This window comes from Procambarus clarkii, chromosome 40 (genome assembly GCF_040958095.1).
Source record: "Procambarus clarkii isolate CNS0578487 chromosome 40, FALCON_Pclarkii_2.0, whole genome shotgun sequence".
NCBI lineage: Eukaryota > Metazoa > Arthropoda > Malacostraca > Decapoda > Cambaridae > Procambarus > Procambarus clarkii.
In genome coordinates, this window is record NC_091189.1 from 6710697 (window position 1) to 6728865 (window position 18169).

General features: G+C 41.4%; 2 protein-coding genes across 2 annotated transcripts; both read right to left on the bottom strand.

Annotated features, from left to right (window-relative positions):
* Window positions 1-1737: 1737 nt before the first annotated feature.
* Window positions 1738-10054, bottom strand: LOC138372915 (uncharacterized). The gene is made up of 5 exons (XM_069338589.1): window positions 9412-10054; window positions 6808-6911; window positions 6540-6652; window positions 3510-3613; window positions 1738-2575 (listed from the first exon to the last, which is right to left on the bottom strand). Exons 1-5 carry the CDS (start codon window positions 9997-9999, stop codon window positions 2036-2038), a joined length of 1449 nt encoding a protein of 482 aa, XP_069194690.1. The 5' UTR covers window positions 10000-10054; the 3' UTR covers window positions 1738-2035.
* Window positions 10055-11282: 1228 nt separating this feature from the next.
* LOC138372916 (adult-specific rigid cuticular protein 15.5-like) lies at window positions 11283-12570 on the bottom strand. Its single transcript, XM_069338590.1, has 2 exons — window positions 12471-12570; window positions 11283-12362 (listed from the first exon to the last, which is right to left on the bottom strand). Exons 1-2 carry the CDS (start codon window positions 12480-12482, stop codon window positions 11568-11570), a joined length of 807 nt encoding a protein of 268 aa, XP_069194691.1. The 5' UTR covers window positions 12483-12570; the 3' UTR covers window positions 11283-11567.
* Between the last annotated feature and the right edge of the window lie 5599 nt (window positions 12571-18169).

Genomic DNA, 18169 nt, shown 5'->3' on the forward strand with positions numbered 1-18169 from the left:
TGCAAGCTTAGGTGACGGAAGGGTCCAAGACAGTAGTCTCAGGTGACGGAAAGGTCCAAGACAGTAGTCTCAGGTGACGGAAGGGTCCAAGACAGTAGTCTTAGGTGACGGAAAGGTCCAAGACAGTAGTCTCAGGTGACGGAAGGGTCCAAGACAGTAGTCTCAGGTGACGGAAGGGTCCAAGACAGCAGTCTCAGGTGACGGAAGGGTCCAAGACAGTAGTCTTAGGTGACGGAAGGGTCCAAGACAGTAGTCTCAGGTGCCGGAAGGGTCCAAGACAGTAGTCTCAGGTGACGGAAAGGTCCAAGACAGTAGTCTCAGGTGACGGAAGGGTCCAAGACAGTAGTCTCAGGTGACGGAAAGGTCCAAGACAGTAGTCTTAGGTGACGGAAGGGTTCAAGACAGTAGTCTCAGGTGACGGAAGGGTCCAAGACAGCAGTCTCAGGTGACGGAAGGGTCCAAGACAGTAGTCTCAGGTGACGGAAAGGTCCAAGACAGTAGTCTCAGGTGACGGAAGGGTCCAAGACAGTAGTCCCAGGTGACGGAAGGGTCCAAGATAGTAGTCTTAGGTGACGGAAGGGTCCAAGACAGTAGTCTCAGGTGACGGAAGGGTCCAAGACAGCAGTCTCAGGTGACGGAAGGGTCCAAGACAGTAGTCTCAGGTGACGGAAGGGTCCAAGACAGTAGTCTTAGGTGACGGAAGGGTCCAAGACAGTAGTCTCAGGTGACGGAAAGGTCCAAGACAGTAGTCTCAGGTGACGGAAGGGTCCAAGACAGTAGTCTCAGGTGACGGAAGGGTCCAAGACAGTAGTCTCAGGTGACGGAAGGGTCCAAGACAGTAGTCTCAGGTGACGGAAGGGACCAAGACAGTAGTCTCAGGTGACGGAAAGGTCCAAGACAGTAGTCTCAGGTGACGGAACTAAGCGATAGTTCCCCCGTCTGCTCCAAAATCGATAAAGATTCTATAATTAATTAACAAATCTGAGTGATTAAGCGATGGTGATCAAGCGTCGGCTCGCACTCTCACTGCCCTGCAACAGTGCCGCTCACACTGTCACACACACACCTACACATACATTACTTTCAATATTGAATAATTATAGACTACATAATTACTGGGGACGCTAAGCCCTGAAATAATCTCTAGATAACCTTACATGTGGTTTTTGCTTTACTATGCGCTGAGATGATTACAATCTTATTACAGTCAATATACCCGCTATTCTCATCTTAGATTATTATTACTGTTGTGTGCGAGCTCAGTGATTATACTTCAAAGACCTCGGCTGTTCCACATTACACAGCATCAATGATTAAATAAAATATTTTACCACCAACAATTTTACTGCATAGTTACGTGACAAATGATTGCTGTATAGAATGTAAGGTGGATTGCCACTTGTATCCTGCGCTCCGCCACATAATACATTAATTAACCCCAAGACAGAGGACAATCCTTGCAACCGTTTGAAACAGCGACCACACCAGGACTAGTGTCCACCTGCGTCATCTTGGGGTGTACTGAGCCTGGCCGTGTGGGCTGTCATCTCTCAGACATGTCACTTCCTGACGTATGAATTGCTCTTCTTATTCATACACCTTCGTCCCCATCTGGCCAATGCTGACTGTCATAACAAGACGCACTAGAGGGTGTTCCTCAAACCTGTCAACCTGGACTCGTCTACAGGAAAAATTTCAAGTTTAACGGAAGGAAATTTAGCCAACGAAGGAACTGGAGAATTTATGATTACTTTTATTTTATGTTATGTCTATAATTTACTGAAAGGGTCCGAAACAATTACTATTGCTTAAAGATTCTGGTCAGACCCATGCCTCCAAAAATCAACTGATGTGGTTGGATTCCCAAGTTAGAATGGTCCACGCTCTTTTTGTTGACCTGTTTAAATTTGGACATGTACTTCACCATCACTCGGACCAAATATGAAGTTGAATGCTGTGTTAAGAGGAGGCCGTTTTCTTGTTGCTGTTCATAAGGAACCCAATTATATCTTTATATTTTATTTTGCTCAACTCATCATGAACAACAGAAGGTGCTGTGTGCACCCGTGAGCGAATTACACATGAGATTGAACAACATGGTCACCATGTCGCTGAGGGTAGCTGTGCCCGCGTGATGAGTGTCGTAACACTTCAGGTGTGATCCATTATAGGCGGGAATGGACGCCAGGCCACGATGGTAGAGTTCATCACACTCGCCGATCGCAGCCATATTGAGGGGCAGGCCAGTGTCCCACCACCACACTCCACCATCGGCCTCTCTGGGCACCATATGGTCCAGGATGGTCTGACCATGTGCTTTGGGAGTTGGACCATCATGGTGTAGGTTTTCATCTTGTGACCAAGTAACTGGTGTTGTGTGAGCAGTGGAAGCCCTAGACGGTGGATGAGGAGACTGCTGCTGCTTGTACTGCTGCAAGTAATACAGGAACACCATCTCGCTCCAGTCTATGGAGGCATCTCCATATATAATCCTGAGGTTATTCGAGCGGCCGTTAAACGCATGTTCTCGTTGACGGGACTGAGCAATCACCAGGACGCGGGTCTTCTGAGAAATCTGAAAAAAGTGTTATATCATTCCAGCACTTTTCTACACAATAAAAGTTGTACATCCTGTGTTATATGTTTCAATTCTTGCATTTAATCTTTATAGCATTTGATGGATAAGAATTCTTTTGAAACTTGTAAAGATTACCAATGGCAGTAAGTGCCTAGTAAGTTACGTAACTACTTGTCACTGTGCCTAGTGCTCTGGGATCTTGATAATACTTTCTTCTAGATATATTAAGTGTTAAAGTGCCAATGTTCGTTGTAACACATTCTATAATAAAGAAATATAATTGGAGAATACAATGCGTGAGCTTGCCAGTTTAGGTACTAAATTACATGGAACCGTGCAAGAACTGAAATATTTCTTAAACACATTGCACATGCACTACAGAATTTAATCCATAACAGGACATTACACACGGCCCATAGACGACCCCATAGATAATATGGCTCTGAGGAACAATTCATTAAATATTTGATCAACTAAAGATGTCTGAGGGAGCCGTTGCTAACTTTTGTGACACTAGCTCTCCACATATGTCAGTTGCTTAATTTAGAAACTGTACTTGTGGTCGGTCTCGAGTCCATTGTTTATGTGAAGATGTGCGTTGAATTTTTTAATTAGCTCATCAAGATAGTAATTTGCTTAGCTAAATGAATTGTGGGGTTCAGTCCCTGAGCCCATTATGTGCCTCTGTAACCCTTTTCACTGCCGCCCAAAGGGTGGGTACGGGGTATATAATAAATGAACTAAACTGGCTATATCACCCCCGCGCCCACAAGCGCCCAAGGAGGTACACCTTGTAAACACGACACCAATTGTCCGCCCTCCCGCACACTATATATATATTCTTCCCGAATTTACACAGCTGTTTATTGCGTTACGCAATCAATTATGTGACAAAAATATTTCCAAATTATAGTGACCTATGTTTACTTACCTGCTGGAGAAGCGGCACTACAGCCCTGTGCATGTGCATAATGTAGCTATAGGCGTCATGGGAATAGACATAAAACATTCTCTGCATCATCCACGTGGTGTAGCCTAAAGAATATTGAGAAATAGCGCCCAAATACGGCTTAGTTGATGGAAGTTCCAAATGTTTGCTAATATAGTAAGAACAACAATAATATATACACACAGAAATCACAATAGCGAGATATATCATATGAATCAATCCACAAGGGATTTTGACCAAGTCATGGCTCAGTAGATTAAGGCGCGTCTGGGACGTAAGTTCGAACCTTCATCACGGCCCTTGTGAATTTATTCAACAATAATATATAATAATAATATTGATAGAAACAGAAAAAATAATATAACAAACGGGAGAAAATAAATTTATTTTATTAACAGTTGAGTGACCGAAAGGGGACCATTCATATATATATATATATGTATATATATATATATATATATATATATATATATATATATATATATATATATATATATATATATATATATATATATATATATATATATATATATATATATATATATAGTTGTGCATTAATTGGCTGTTGATTGCTGGTGTTGACTTCTTGATGTGTAGTGCCTCGCAAACGTCAAGCCGCCTGCTATCGCTGTATCTATCGATGATTTCTGTGTTGTTTACTAGGATTTCTCTGGCGATGGTTTGGTTGTGGGAAGAGATTATATGTTCCTTAATGGAGCCCTGTTGCTTATGCATCGTTAAACGCCTAGAAAGAGATGTTGTTGTCTTGCCTATATACTGGGTTTTTTGGAGCTTGCAGTCCCCAAGAGGGCATTTGAAGGCATAGACGACGTTAGTCGTCGTTAGGCACATTCGTATGTTCGTTTCAACGAACGAACAAAGGAATGTGTCTAAATGCCAACAGCGACTGCCCAGACAGGTACAAAAGGAGTGTTGTTAACGCATATGTCGACCGTGCTCTCAGCCACAGCTCAGAATGGAAGCAAGTCGACGAAGAACTCTGTAGGGTAAGGCAGGTCCTAGTCAACAACGGCTTCTCCAATGGTTTCGTCGAAGACATCATAAGAAGGAAAGTGAAACGCCATGCAACCTCTGAAGAGACAACTAACACAACACCTATACCCCCTATTAGACTATTTTACAGGAACTTCTTTTCCACAGCTCATAAAACGGAGGAAAGGGTCCTGAAAGATATTGTTAATAGAAACGTTATCCCTACAGACAAAAATCAGAGGATACAACTGACGATTTACTATAAAACCAGAAAAACGGCCAGCCTACTCATGAGAAACTCTCCAGACACAAAACAGAACGCTTTAAAAGAGACTAACGTCGTCTATGCCTTCAAATGCCCTCTTGGGGACTGCAAGCTCCAAAAAACCCAGTATATAGGCAAGACAACAACATCTCTTTCTAGGCGTTTAACGATGCATAAGCAACAGGGCTCCATTAAAGAACATATAATCTCTTCCCACAACCTAACAATCGTCAGAGAAATCCTAGTAAACAACACAGAAATCATCGATAGATACAGCGATAGCAGGCGGCTTGACGTTTGCGAGGCACTACACATCAAGAAGTCAACACCAGCAATCAACAGCCAATATATATATATATATATATATATATATATATATATATATATATATATATATATATATATATATATATATATATATATATATATATATATATATATATATATATATATATATATATATATATATATAACCACACTACTGTAGATATAAACATTTCATTCACCTGGGCACTAGGAGACTTGAACAACGGACCCTACAAATGGAAGACAAAAGTTCTATCCACCTTGCTGTGAGCAGTCTTATTATAAACATATTTCAGACGCAACTAACCGCTGCCCAGCTGGAATTTTCGACTTTCCCTGACTGCTACTAAAGCCCAGAGGAATTATTGATCCACACCCACGTCATATAAATTGTCAACCACACTACCGTGATCGTGGATCACTAATTCACATAACAGCTCAAACTCGCAAATGTATCAGAAAGAAGGTACCCAATGATGGAGATTCGCCAGAAGCAGATCTGAATGTCAGCGATAACTTTCGTATCACCTCCTTTTTCACAATTGTTGATAAACTTTAAATTGAGATGATAAGAAGAGGAGAGATATTCAAAGAAATAGCAGAGATCTTCATTTCTAAGAGACGTGCCACATCATGTTACTTCATCATCTGAACTTGAAAGCTATTTTTAGTGTTGTCAATAGTGGACTGTTTATATCCCAGAGGATATAAACAACTTCTCATGTGAGCTTCAGATGTTTCGCTCATATGTGCGTCATAAGTTCAGTGAAATAAAAAGGTAAAAACAAGATTCAGTCATGCTGAACTTTATACAATAATTGTAGAAGGCAATACCGAGTGTGCCTTTTCAAATGAAGACATTTGTTTTATTTTATTTGTTAATATTAAACTTCACAAATTACTCAGCTAAGCGTTCATTTTCTCAGTTGAAGTAGATTAAAATTTCCAAGAAATCAACAATGTAACAAGGCAGGCTGGATGCCTTATCTGTACTAAGTATAGAATCAGATGTGTTACATAAGATGAGTTTTGAGGATCTGATCAAAGATTTTTGCAATTAGAAAAAGTAAGTGAACACTTTCCAAATATAAATAATGATATACAAAAAAACATTATTTTCCATCTTACTCTAAGTTTTGTTTCATTTTGAAAAAAATCATTTTATTTTACGCTTTCCGATTGTTTATATTTTGAATTAGATATGTATGGGGCCACCAAAATCTTTTATGTTCTTAGGGCCTCTAAAGGTTTCTGATCCGGTCTTAATCCGGCTCTTCACACGATAATTAGTATGCCGTCACACTAGCTGTGGCAGAGTTTCTTCAGTACTGGGTTAACAATAAATGAAACAGTGGCAGGCAACATGTTGTATTCACCCGAAAACTGCTTAAGAATATCGTGGGACACGAACTGGGGTTTAAGATATATATTACTGTCTGAGATCTTACCAAGGAGCAAGAGTTGAGGTGGTCTCTCCTCTCCCCTGGCCCACTTGCCCAGCTGTCGGAGCTCAGCGCTCTCTCTCACCACCGATGGCACCACTTCCAGAAACGCTCTGAAACTGTGACGAGAGTTACTGGAGGAGCAGCTGTGATAGTCGTGGTAGCAGTAGTAACAGGGACTACGTCTACCCTGAGTCTGGTTGAGGGCACATGTAGTTGAGTATCAACACTTGGAGGTTCAATATTACATTCATCCACAATTATTTTTATCTACCTGAATGTAATGCGCAGACGCGGTTCGAGGTCTGTTGTAGCCTCCATGTCATGATGTAGATTGCCGAAATCTAGTCTTAATTCCTCAAAACGTTTTGTTGAATTCTAAAAATAAGAACAATAAAAAATTAATAACAATTAGGAAGGATTGATCGTATTATTAAAACTAGTCTCGTGGCTGACGTGATCCACACACCCAGACACGTCCCTTGCACGTCCCCGGTACAGGCACCAAGTCAGAGTTCCTCACGCCCAGAAGAATTAAGATGTGCCTATGTTATTAGTTTTGCTGATGATATTTGTATTATGACACACAGTAAAACTAGACTACAAGCATTACTTGATGCATTTTCCAAGAAAATATTACAATGTGGTCTCATTATCTCTGATGATAAAACAAGGGTTCATGTTCCCCATTCTAACTGTACTATTAATGGAGAGCCCGTGGAGGCTTGCGAGTCTTAGAAATATCTTGGAATCGAGGTCAGCGATACAAATGTTATCAGTAACATTCGCAGAACACTTGTTGATCGCCTTAAACCTCCCAAAACTCTCGTGGGCAAAGGATTTGGCATTAACATAATATATTCTCGTGACTTTTATATTGTCTTTATACAATATGTTGTTGATTATTATGTTTTACACCTTGTTAATTTTTCCCCTAAACAATTACAATGCCTTGATGTAGTACAAAATGATGCCATGCGCATCATCCTGGGTTGTCCTAGAACTCATAATTATTAACACGAGAAAAGAACTAAGACTATCCTCTATTTATGAGAGAATAGTTCTATTTAATAATATTTTTTGTGCCAAGATTTTGAAAATTAATGATCCCCCAGCACTATTCAAACTAAATTCTAAATTAGATCTATTCTAAACAACTCTGACTGTTCCCAAAATCCTCCACAAACAACTTACGTGCGTGGCTCAGCTGTTATACCAATAATCTTTTGCAATTGAATGTGTTTCTTAATCGTGATAAAATTGTTAACTATATTCCCCCTTGGAAAGATGTGTAGGTCACTATACATTTCACAGCCATCAACTTAAAGCAAACCTATAAGACTGTGAAGCATAACACTGAAAGCTATTGGCAGTCATCTTCCAGATCTCAAACCAACTGAATTGTATGCTTCTACTGATGGTTCTGTGCAACTTAGCACATGTAGAGAAGGTTGTGCGTGTGCAGTATATAAAGCAAATGAAATGTCTAGTATGCTTGCTTTACGGGCTCACTATAGCCCGTGCTACACGGACATTTCGTTCTGAGTACCTAAATCTAAAACAACAACAACAACTAGTACGCAGAGACTGGACGACTGAGCAGCACGACACAGACTGAGGCACACCACAAGCACACTGAGAATCTAGCCACTGAGTACCTTAAGCTCAATGGGGGCGGATTGGTATTTTGTGACTGTAAAAGTGCTCCGCTGTCTTTATCACAGTTAATGTATGAAGTACCTTGTAATATATAATGAATGTGATTTCTGCCAATGATAATAACTTTTGTATAAAATTCGTGTGGATCCCATCCTATGATGAAGTTAGTAACATTGGATGACTTTGTAGACTGATTGGTCAATGAGGCTTGCAGGAGAGAAAACATAGAATATGACTTTGTACCATCTACTGCAATTATTAAAAACATTCAAATTAAAGAGATTACTTCAGATTTAGAATAACTAAGAAATGTCCAAAGACCTGAAAGCCGCTGTATTAAAAGTTGTGATAACTTTGTAATAATATGTATTTTGTATGGTCAACACAGTAACCGGACCAGACAATGTGAAGAAGTCATCTGTATTCTACAGTTGGCCATGTCGCCCCCAACACCTGCCTCCTAGAATGTGACATGTCGCCCCCAACACCTGCCTTCTACAGTAGGACATATCGCCCCCAAACACCTGCCTTCTACAGTAAAACATGTCGCCCCCAACACCTGCCTTCTACAGTAGGATATGTCCCTCCCAACACCTGCCTTCTACGGTAGGACATGTCGCGCCCCAAACACCTGCCTTCTACAGTAGGACATGTCGCCCCCAAACACCTGTCATCTACAGTAAGACATGTCGCCCACCACACCTGCCCTCTACCCCCAACACCTGCCTTCTACAGTAGGACATGTCGCCCACAACACCTGCCTTCTATAACACCATCCTCCTGGTATCAGCGATGTGCACAAATATCCACTTCACACCAGAAATTTTATTATATATCTAGCCGTTCCCCTCTGATCTAATTTTTTTGGGTGGCGTAATCTTAATCTTCATCAATCAATGATCTAATTAAACATTTGAGAGACTACACCAGTTTCTCTTCACCACCACATTCATACCTCGACAAAATGTTGAGAAATCTCCTAACATTGCTAATCAGATTCTTGCTAGTTTATTCTTTAATTATGTACTTTTAAAGTATGTGTGATTAGAGATGGTCTATTTACTCTTATAATACACGATTGTTGTATTTCTAGTGGTATACGAATCACGTTCAAATGAACGTGATTCGTGAATATTATCAAGAACCGAGGATGCGTGGCTCTTGTTCTCTCACCACAAACATCACCCACAACAACCAAGGTTAACAACCTACGACATACCTGAAGTTTGACCCTGTAGTGATATTCACTGTCAGTTCGTCGAAGAAATTCATAAAACAACACTCTGAGTTTAGAGTCACCAAAGAAATCGATCCATAGAGCGCCCTTGGCCAGTCTCTTCCTGAGACAGGCGGTGATGGTGGCAGGGTCGTCAAAGGGTGCTATAGTACAAGGGACATACGGCAGCACTCCGCCGGTAGCACCAAGTCTGGTAGTTGACCGAAGAGTGGCTGATGGTTCTCTCTTTGTCTGGTTTCCCCCTTGACCATTAGTGCTATTGTTGTCTTGAATGGTTAAGAGAGCTGGCAGCAGTTCCCCAAGACGACGGTAATCCTCTGATGTAGCTCCCATTGGTGATGACCTCTTCTGAATAAGATGTCGCACCCTTCTGATAGCTTCAGACATTTCTGGGAACCACAGGCTGTTGTCTGGGGCCCGGGTGATGGTGAAGAGGGAGCGGCAGCTGGCGTGGCCTGGGAGTGCTGACCTACCTGTTGCCCGCCTCGCTGGTGGAATCTTGTAAACACTGATTAACGATATTAATGTTGTCAATGAAATTACGGCATATAATTTGAAGAAATATTTCATGTTTCTTTTGGAAGTATGCCAATAGTAGATTGCGTCTTTCTGTCTTATTTGTGCTTAAAACATATCGACAAACGTAATCAGTTTGAGTCACAGGGCAATTTGAGGAAAATATTCTCTGTATTTACAAACAGTTTTCGCTGACTTTCCTACTACGCGTTCGTTCACCAGTAAAATTTAAAATATATGTAACGTTATAATAACAATTAGGGAAAACAACAGAACTAGTGATGGATGCTGATTTGTTTTTAATAACCTCTACAGATAAGTTCTACCCCACGCACTTGGGAACATTTCTCTTAAACCAAAAGTTCAGAAGTAAAGTCGCGCCTCGCGAGTTCGGACTCCGTAAGATGCGCATGGTATAACTGGTAACGTCATCTGGTGGATGTAAACATTATGACGAACAAATGCTGTCTTAGTTGTATCTTACAGGTTAATATATAGCGACCTTAAGAAATCCTAACAATATACGTTCTTCTCCAACAAAACAAACATATTTATTAACAATTCTAGCTATCGCAGGCGATCTGAATGCAAGATTTTCTGGGAAAATAACACAAAATCACTGCCTACCCCTTTAAATTTTGGGGAGGCAGTGAATTTATACTATATCTATTGAGCTTCTCATGCCAACAATAACTCTTTACTTGTGCACATACACAAATGATGTAAGTAAATTCTCATTGAAAAAAGTGAGACTTAAGTCACTTGTGTTTGGCAGAGGAAAATATGAAAATTAAGTTGAGGTAAAATGTAGGGGTTCTATCCCGCATTATTCAGTTCTTCACACCAATTTACCCAGCAGTAAATAGGTACTGGGAGGCTAAGCAACTGTTGTGGGTTGTTTCAAGGCATCATGAGAAAGGTTAGTAGTTGCTCTAGGACGTAGGCCTAGGAGGACTCCTCGTAGCACATAATAAATATAATTCGAAAAGGGATTTAAATCCCTGGACTTTAGAGCGAGAGGTCGAATAATTATCTACTCTGCCATGAGCTCTCTCAAGAACAATATAGCATCATGGGGTACCCAGGCAACTACACACTACCCATGCATTAAGTAAACACTGCTAATAAGTACTGTAGTTGGCACAGAGCCATTCCCATGTTTGCAAACATATGAAATTTTAAGTTGTGTTTGTATGCTCATATGTTACCGGTGAAAATAACCGCTACAGCGGAACGTCGTCCATTAAAGGCTTATCCTTGTTAAATATTTGTTCTACCATGGAATGTGAACACAAGCTTCATATTTGGAAACTGAAAATGGATAATAATATCATTGCTTAAAAATAATCTTTTATTAAAGTATTTGACAAAGTGCTTATAAATGTTTAATTGTGGAAACATGAATACACTCTCTACTGTGTGACGCCTGGATGGGTTGTCAACAGCAGACCAGAGGCAATTCACCGGTTACTGATACCTGATTTAGTTTTTACCTGCGAAAACACAAGTAACAAAGGTTAACTGTACAACAGGTACCAAGCAGCCAGCCTCTGGGCTACGTGATCTACAACACCTAATCAACACGGTAGCGACCATCCTCTGGGCTACGTACTCTACAACACCTAGTCAACACGGTAGGAGACAGCATGACCAGGATTGTGCACGATACGGAGAAGCTGAGCGTCGCGAAGGGTAGCAGCTGGGGCGGCGACCGCTGTAGTGTAGCCTAGGGCGGGAACACCGGTATATGCAGGTAGGGCTGCCGAGTAAGTGAGTGGGGCGCCTAGTATAGATGGGCTGGCATAAGTCAAGGGAGCTGAGAACCCGTAGGAGAAGCCGTTGGGAGAGTAGACAACTGGGGAGGCCACGACTGAACGCTTCTTGCGACTGTCAGGGGCCGCAGCGGCGGCGGCTGCGGCCTTGTCGTAAGCAGCTTTAAAAGCGGTCTTAGCTGCTGCCACTTCGGCGGTGTCCTGTACGGGCTGGGGCAGAGGACCTGGATCAGCAGCTTTAGGCGCATCAGGTGCCACGGGCAGATCGGTACCAGCCACATGGAAGCCGAGTGCGTCTGCCACATAGTTCTGGGTCTGAACCTTGCCATTAGCGTCAACATAGTTGTATGACCCGCGGACAATGCCAAAGGCGTCACGAGTCTCAGCTTTGGACGAAGGACCACCGGAGTAACCGAAGGAATACTGGCCCAGTTCGTCCTGGGCGTGGTACTGGGACTGGACGGGAGCGAAGTTTCCTGCGTTGTACACTAGAGGACCGAAAGATGGTGAGGACACTGGGACTGGAGCACCGAATAGGCTATTCGGAGAGACTCCAAAGTTGCCTAAATAGGGGCTGTATGCTCCTGGATATCCAATCAGCTGGGCACCGCAGCAAGCCGCAAGAGCCGTGAAGGCGTACACAGTCTGGCGAGAGGGAAAAATATAACATTCTCCTTAATGTTCTTACATAAGTATCACAGGGGCTGAGTAAAGAGTTCAGCAAAAACTGATAGTAAGTAGTGGAAGCCTTACCAGAGCGTTCATGTTGATCCACAATGAGGAGCTGCCTGCCAGAGTGGCTGCTGGCGCCCCTTATATACTAGCCCGCCACTACCAACAAGGACGTCGTCACAGCCTCCACGTGCAACATATATTACTGTTATTCCTGCAAGACATGTTGCTTCATGCCATGCTATGCATATTGTATACATTTAACCATTTGGTGTATACGCTCGTGCATGTAAATGAGTCCTGCTGACTTATAAATGGTCTTTCTTGCTTCGGATTGTAATAATAAATAAAAATGAATCAGTCATATGATATGAAATACTGTATAAGTTGTAGATTTGTTAATTTTGAATAAGCTATTTAATATACAGTACTAATAAGAGTTAATAGGTCAACCAAATTTTTGTCCTATGTGAAAACATGTGAAACAAATAGCATAAACGAGTTATAGTTGCAAATGAAAAAAGTTAAATATGCACGAACATTATTGTTGTTCATTGTTCATGGGGTATTAGCTCCAGCATTAGACATAAACAGTAATTAAACAAACGTCTAAAAATTAAAAATATATGGCGAAAAGTTCGGTAAGGTCTCGATCAAGGATTTTCATGTTTTTCGAAATCTTCCGCATTGGCGTTTAGCAAATTTGAGCTATAGTATGCGTTTGTTTTTTAAGTATTTTCACTTACAATTTAATGACAAAATATAATATAAGAATGTATGAAGATAACGGACAAACAATCTGAACGCTCCCATCCACAAAACACAGGAAATCTGTTAAGATAATTCGAAACAAAATATAATATCATATGATATTAGCGGACCTGTACACTGAACTCAGAGAATCTAAGAAGACATTGGTAAACATTATTTGAGAATATTTTTGCGCAGTGTTGAAGGAATGCATAATTACTTTAAATGCATTATTCATGACGAAACAATCCAATATCTTAGAGGTGAAACATGAGCTGAAAATGTATACAATGCAGATATATCCTTGTGCCATAGATATATATGGCATCTATTTATTTGTTGCACTGTGCAGTTATATGGCATTGTGTTTGTTGTTTCCAAAATGTCAGGAAAGGTCCTCATGGATGGTTGCGTTCTAGCACGCCAGGAAAGGGCCTAATGGATGGTTACAGAAAGCCAATCCGTTAATTACAAATTGTGGGGCCAAGTGAGCAACACAAATGCGATTTGTGTTGCTCACGTGGCCCCACAAAGTGAGGTGATTCGATGAAATATATATGTCCAAGCTTACCACCAAGTGCTACAACTTTAGAAGAGCTTTAAGAGTTTCTGAATCTTGCAGTGGCCACACTGAAGCCATCAACACAGCCACTCTCCTGGTCAACAAAGGTGTCCAACAGCTGGACACCCTCATAAAGACTGTGAAGCAGTATCCGCCCCCGCGATAACAGCTTGATGATTAAATGCAACCTCAGAATACTGAAATTTTTTTTTTTACCACTTACGGGCTATTCATGCCCGTGCCACCTCTTGGGTGGCTTAATCTTTATCAATCAATCAATCACCAAGTGCTGTCGGGTCGTTGAGGATATAGTTTCGGCTACCAATGACTTTTGTACAGTCACGGTGGTCGAATGGTTAAAGTACCAAGTGTCGGGAAACCGACACACACACACACACACACACACACACACATATATAACACAGTCTCCCTTAGTCCGTAATCCCTTCAGGATGGAAAATGGGAGACTCTGTGACGTCATGGATGTCATCGTATATTTACATTATGAAACATTGTTAATAGACTAGTTTAGTATCTAGAATTAACAAAAAAGTAATCAATAAGACTGAATATAATTATTTACATCAAATTGTAGCTAGGTCCCTTGTTAATGTAAAATTACTATGAGAGAGGAACCAGGAACAGGGCGTTGGCTCCACTGAGAGCAAGGCTCCCGCTCCACAATGATAACAAAGCAGCAGCTATACCCGCCAAACACACAGCGAAACTACGACGTTGGTACAACGTTCGAACAAGTTTTAACATCTCCTAACCAGTTATAACAACCAATATAGCAAGTTGTAACAACGTTCTAATACGTCATAAACACGTTAAGCCAAGATGTAACAACTTTATTACAAGTTGTAACAAGCGGAAAATAGAGACAGTTTCGGTTTGTGTTTCCAGGGTATGCTGTACTTGGCTCCAGGACTGGTGAAATAACTAGACACCCCAATTACGTGTCAACAACCAGCAACACAGCCTATCAACATCACAACAACGACAGTATCCGGCTTATCAAGTATTGTATTTGAAATTACAGTGTGCACTTTTTTTCATTTATAAATAAGTCGGTCATAATACAGGACAAAAACAAAACACAATGTACGTGTACCCCAGATTACACCCACCTATTTCATGCCATACCTGTAATTGATATGTTTAGGGAACTTTGATTAATTCCTTGCATTCCATACAGGTAAATTGTGAGAGGAGCAGCAAGAATCTATGCAGACAGTTGGTTCATACACATTAACTATTTGTTTGACAAGCTTTGTTCTTCCCACCAGCCGCCATTACGTAGCACAAGGAGGCACAGAGCCACACCCAATCTGGAGGTTACACCTACACGCCTTACCAGGCCCACACTACTGGCACAGCTAAGCCATTTTTTAACAGTATTAGTAGTCATAATTAGTAATTATTACTAGTAGATTAGACCACCACATGTGGTATATTATAATAATAAAAGGTAAACAATTGGTAGTTTAAGAAGGAGCCATATTAAAGTGGTTTAGGCTACCAATTGTCCCTCCCATTAGTGAGTAAGATAATTACAGGCAGTTTACAAGTATATACAGTTCACTCCATTAATTCTTACTTACTAAGAAAAATAAATAAGATAACTTTATCTTATTAAAATCAATTTAAAAAAAGAGATTAGCTGCCTGGAGTTTCCCCACACCAAGTACGCCAAGGTGCATAGTGCTGAACAAATACACAGGGGCCGTGATGAGGGTTCGAGCCTACGTCCGAGAGGATCCCAGACACGCCTTAATCGACTTATCTACGACATGTTAAAGGAATGGCAACCGGGAAATCAACTTGACCTACCACTGATCCTGCAGTCTCTCCGAGACACAAACCAGGTTTTTACACAATTCCCCCATGAATCTGGGGGAATTGTGCGCCTGACAGCTGAGTGGTCAGCGCTTCGGATTCGTTGTCCTGAAGATCCGGGTTCGATCCCCGGTAGAGGCGGAGACAAATGGGCAAAAAGTTTTTTTCACACTGATGCTCCTGTTTCCTAGCAGCAAATAGGCACCTGGAGTTAGACAGCTGCTACGGGCTGCTTCCTGGGGGTGGGATGGGGTGGGGGGGTAACAAAAAGAAGGCCTGGTCGAGGATTTCGGGGCTTAGCGGGGACGCTAAGCCCCGAAATCATCTCAAGATAACCCAAGCTCTGTCAATAAGCTGTTCTACCTCTTCGCCCTTACTTCATTACAGGGCGATTATACTTCATTATAGTGCTCCTGGCTGTCTGGGTTCAAATCCTTCTGGGGTGTAGAGTTTTCAGTTATATATGTATATATATGGACACGTTGCACTGAACGGGGTGAGAATAGCTTGAACTAACTCATCCTTTTGTGTGTATTTATACCTCAATAAACTTGTTTGATTTTGAATTTGAATCCCTAACAAAATTAGTCCCACTTGTTTCAAAACTCAAACCTCTTGCCTCTGTGTTTCTTCCTTTCATCTAATAACTTATATTTGTTGTTTAAAATTATGCTATAATGATATGCTAAATGTAATTATTCAATATAAATATTTTATTGAATTTTATTGAGCTAATCATCTTTAGTTACATTTAGCGATGAAATATATAATCTATGGAATAGGACAAAAATATACACTAATTAATAATTAATATACACAAATATTAATTAATATACACAAAATATACACTAATTAATTTTTAACAATGGGTTATTACCATCGCTTAATTAATCATATTTGTTTAGTTCATTTTGTTTCAAACTAGCTAGTTTTAAGAGCTCTGGTGACGGAAGGGTCCAAGACAGTAGTCTCAGGTGACGGAAGGCCCAAGACAGTAGTCTCAGGTGACGGAAGGTTCAAGACAGTAGTCTCAGGTGACGGAAAGGTCCAAGACAGTAGTCTCAGGTGACGGAAGGTTCAAGCCAGTAGTCTCAGGTGACGGAAAGGTCCAAGACAGTAGTCTCAGGTGACGGAAGAGTCCAAGACAGTAGTCTCAGGTGACGGAAAGGTCCAAGATAGTAGTCTCAGGTGACGGAAGGGTCCAAGACAGTAGTATCAGGTGACGGAAGGTTCAAGACAGTAGTCTCAGGTGACGGAAGGGTCCAAGACAGTAGTATCAGGTGACGGAAGGTTCAAGACAGTAGTCTCAGGTGACGGAAGGATCTAAGACAGTAGTCTCAGGTGACGGAAGGGACCAAGACAGTAGTCTCAGGTGACGGAAGGATCTAAGACAGTAGTCTCAGGTGACGGAAGGGACCAAGACAGTAGTCTCAGGTGACGGAACTAAGCGATAGTTCCCCCGTCTGCTCCAAAATCGATAAAGATTCTATAATTAATTAAGAAATCTGAGTGATTAAGCGATGGTGATCAAGCGTCGGCTCGCACTCTCACTGCCCTTCAGCAGTGCCGCTCACACTGTCACACACACACCTACACATACATTACTTTCAGTATGGAATAATTATAGACTACATGGAGGAGCCATGGAGTTTATTGGAGCCGGTCGGCGAGCGGACAGCACACTGGAATTGTGATCCTGTGGTCCTGGGTTCGATCCCAGGCGCCGGCGAGAAACAATGGGCAAAGTTTCTTTCACCCAATGCCCCTGTTACCTAGCAGTAAAATAGGTACCTGGGTGTTAGTCAGCTGTCACGGGCTGCTTCCTGGGGGTGGAGGCCTGGTCGATGACCGGGCCGCTGGGACGCTTGAAAAGCCCCGAAATCATCTCAAGATAACCTACATAATTACTGGGGCCGTGGGGACGCTAAGCCCTGAAATAATCTCAAGATAACCTTACATGTGGTTTTTGCTTTACTATGAGCTGAGATGATTACAATCTTATTACAGTCAATATACCCGCTACTCTCATCTTAGATTATTATTACTGTTGTGTGCGAGCTCAGTGATTATACTTCAAGGACCTCGTCTGTTCCACATTACACAGCATCAATGATTAAATGAAATATTTTTACCACCAACAATTTTACTGCATAGTTATGTGATACATGATTGCTGTATAGAATGTAAAGTTGAATTGCCACTTGTATCCTGCGTCCCGCAACATAGTACATTAATTAACCCCAAGACAGAGGACAATCCTTTCAACCGTTTGAAACAGCGACCACACCAGGACTTGAGTGTCCAAATGCGTCATCTTGGGGTGTACTGAGCCTGGCCGTGTGGGCTGTCTTCTCTCAGACATGTCGCTTCCTGACGTATGAATTTCCCTTCTTATTGATACATTTTCGTCCCCATCTGGCCAATGCTGACTGTCATAACAAGACGCACTAGAGGGTGTTCCTCAAACCTATCAACCTGGACTCGTCTACAGGAAAAATTTCAAGTTTACGGATGGAAATTTAGCCAACGAAGGAACTGGAAAATTTATGATTAATTTTATTTTATATTATGTCTGTTATTTACTGAAAGGGTCCGAAACAATTAGTGTTGCTTAAAAATTCTGATCAGA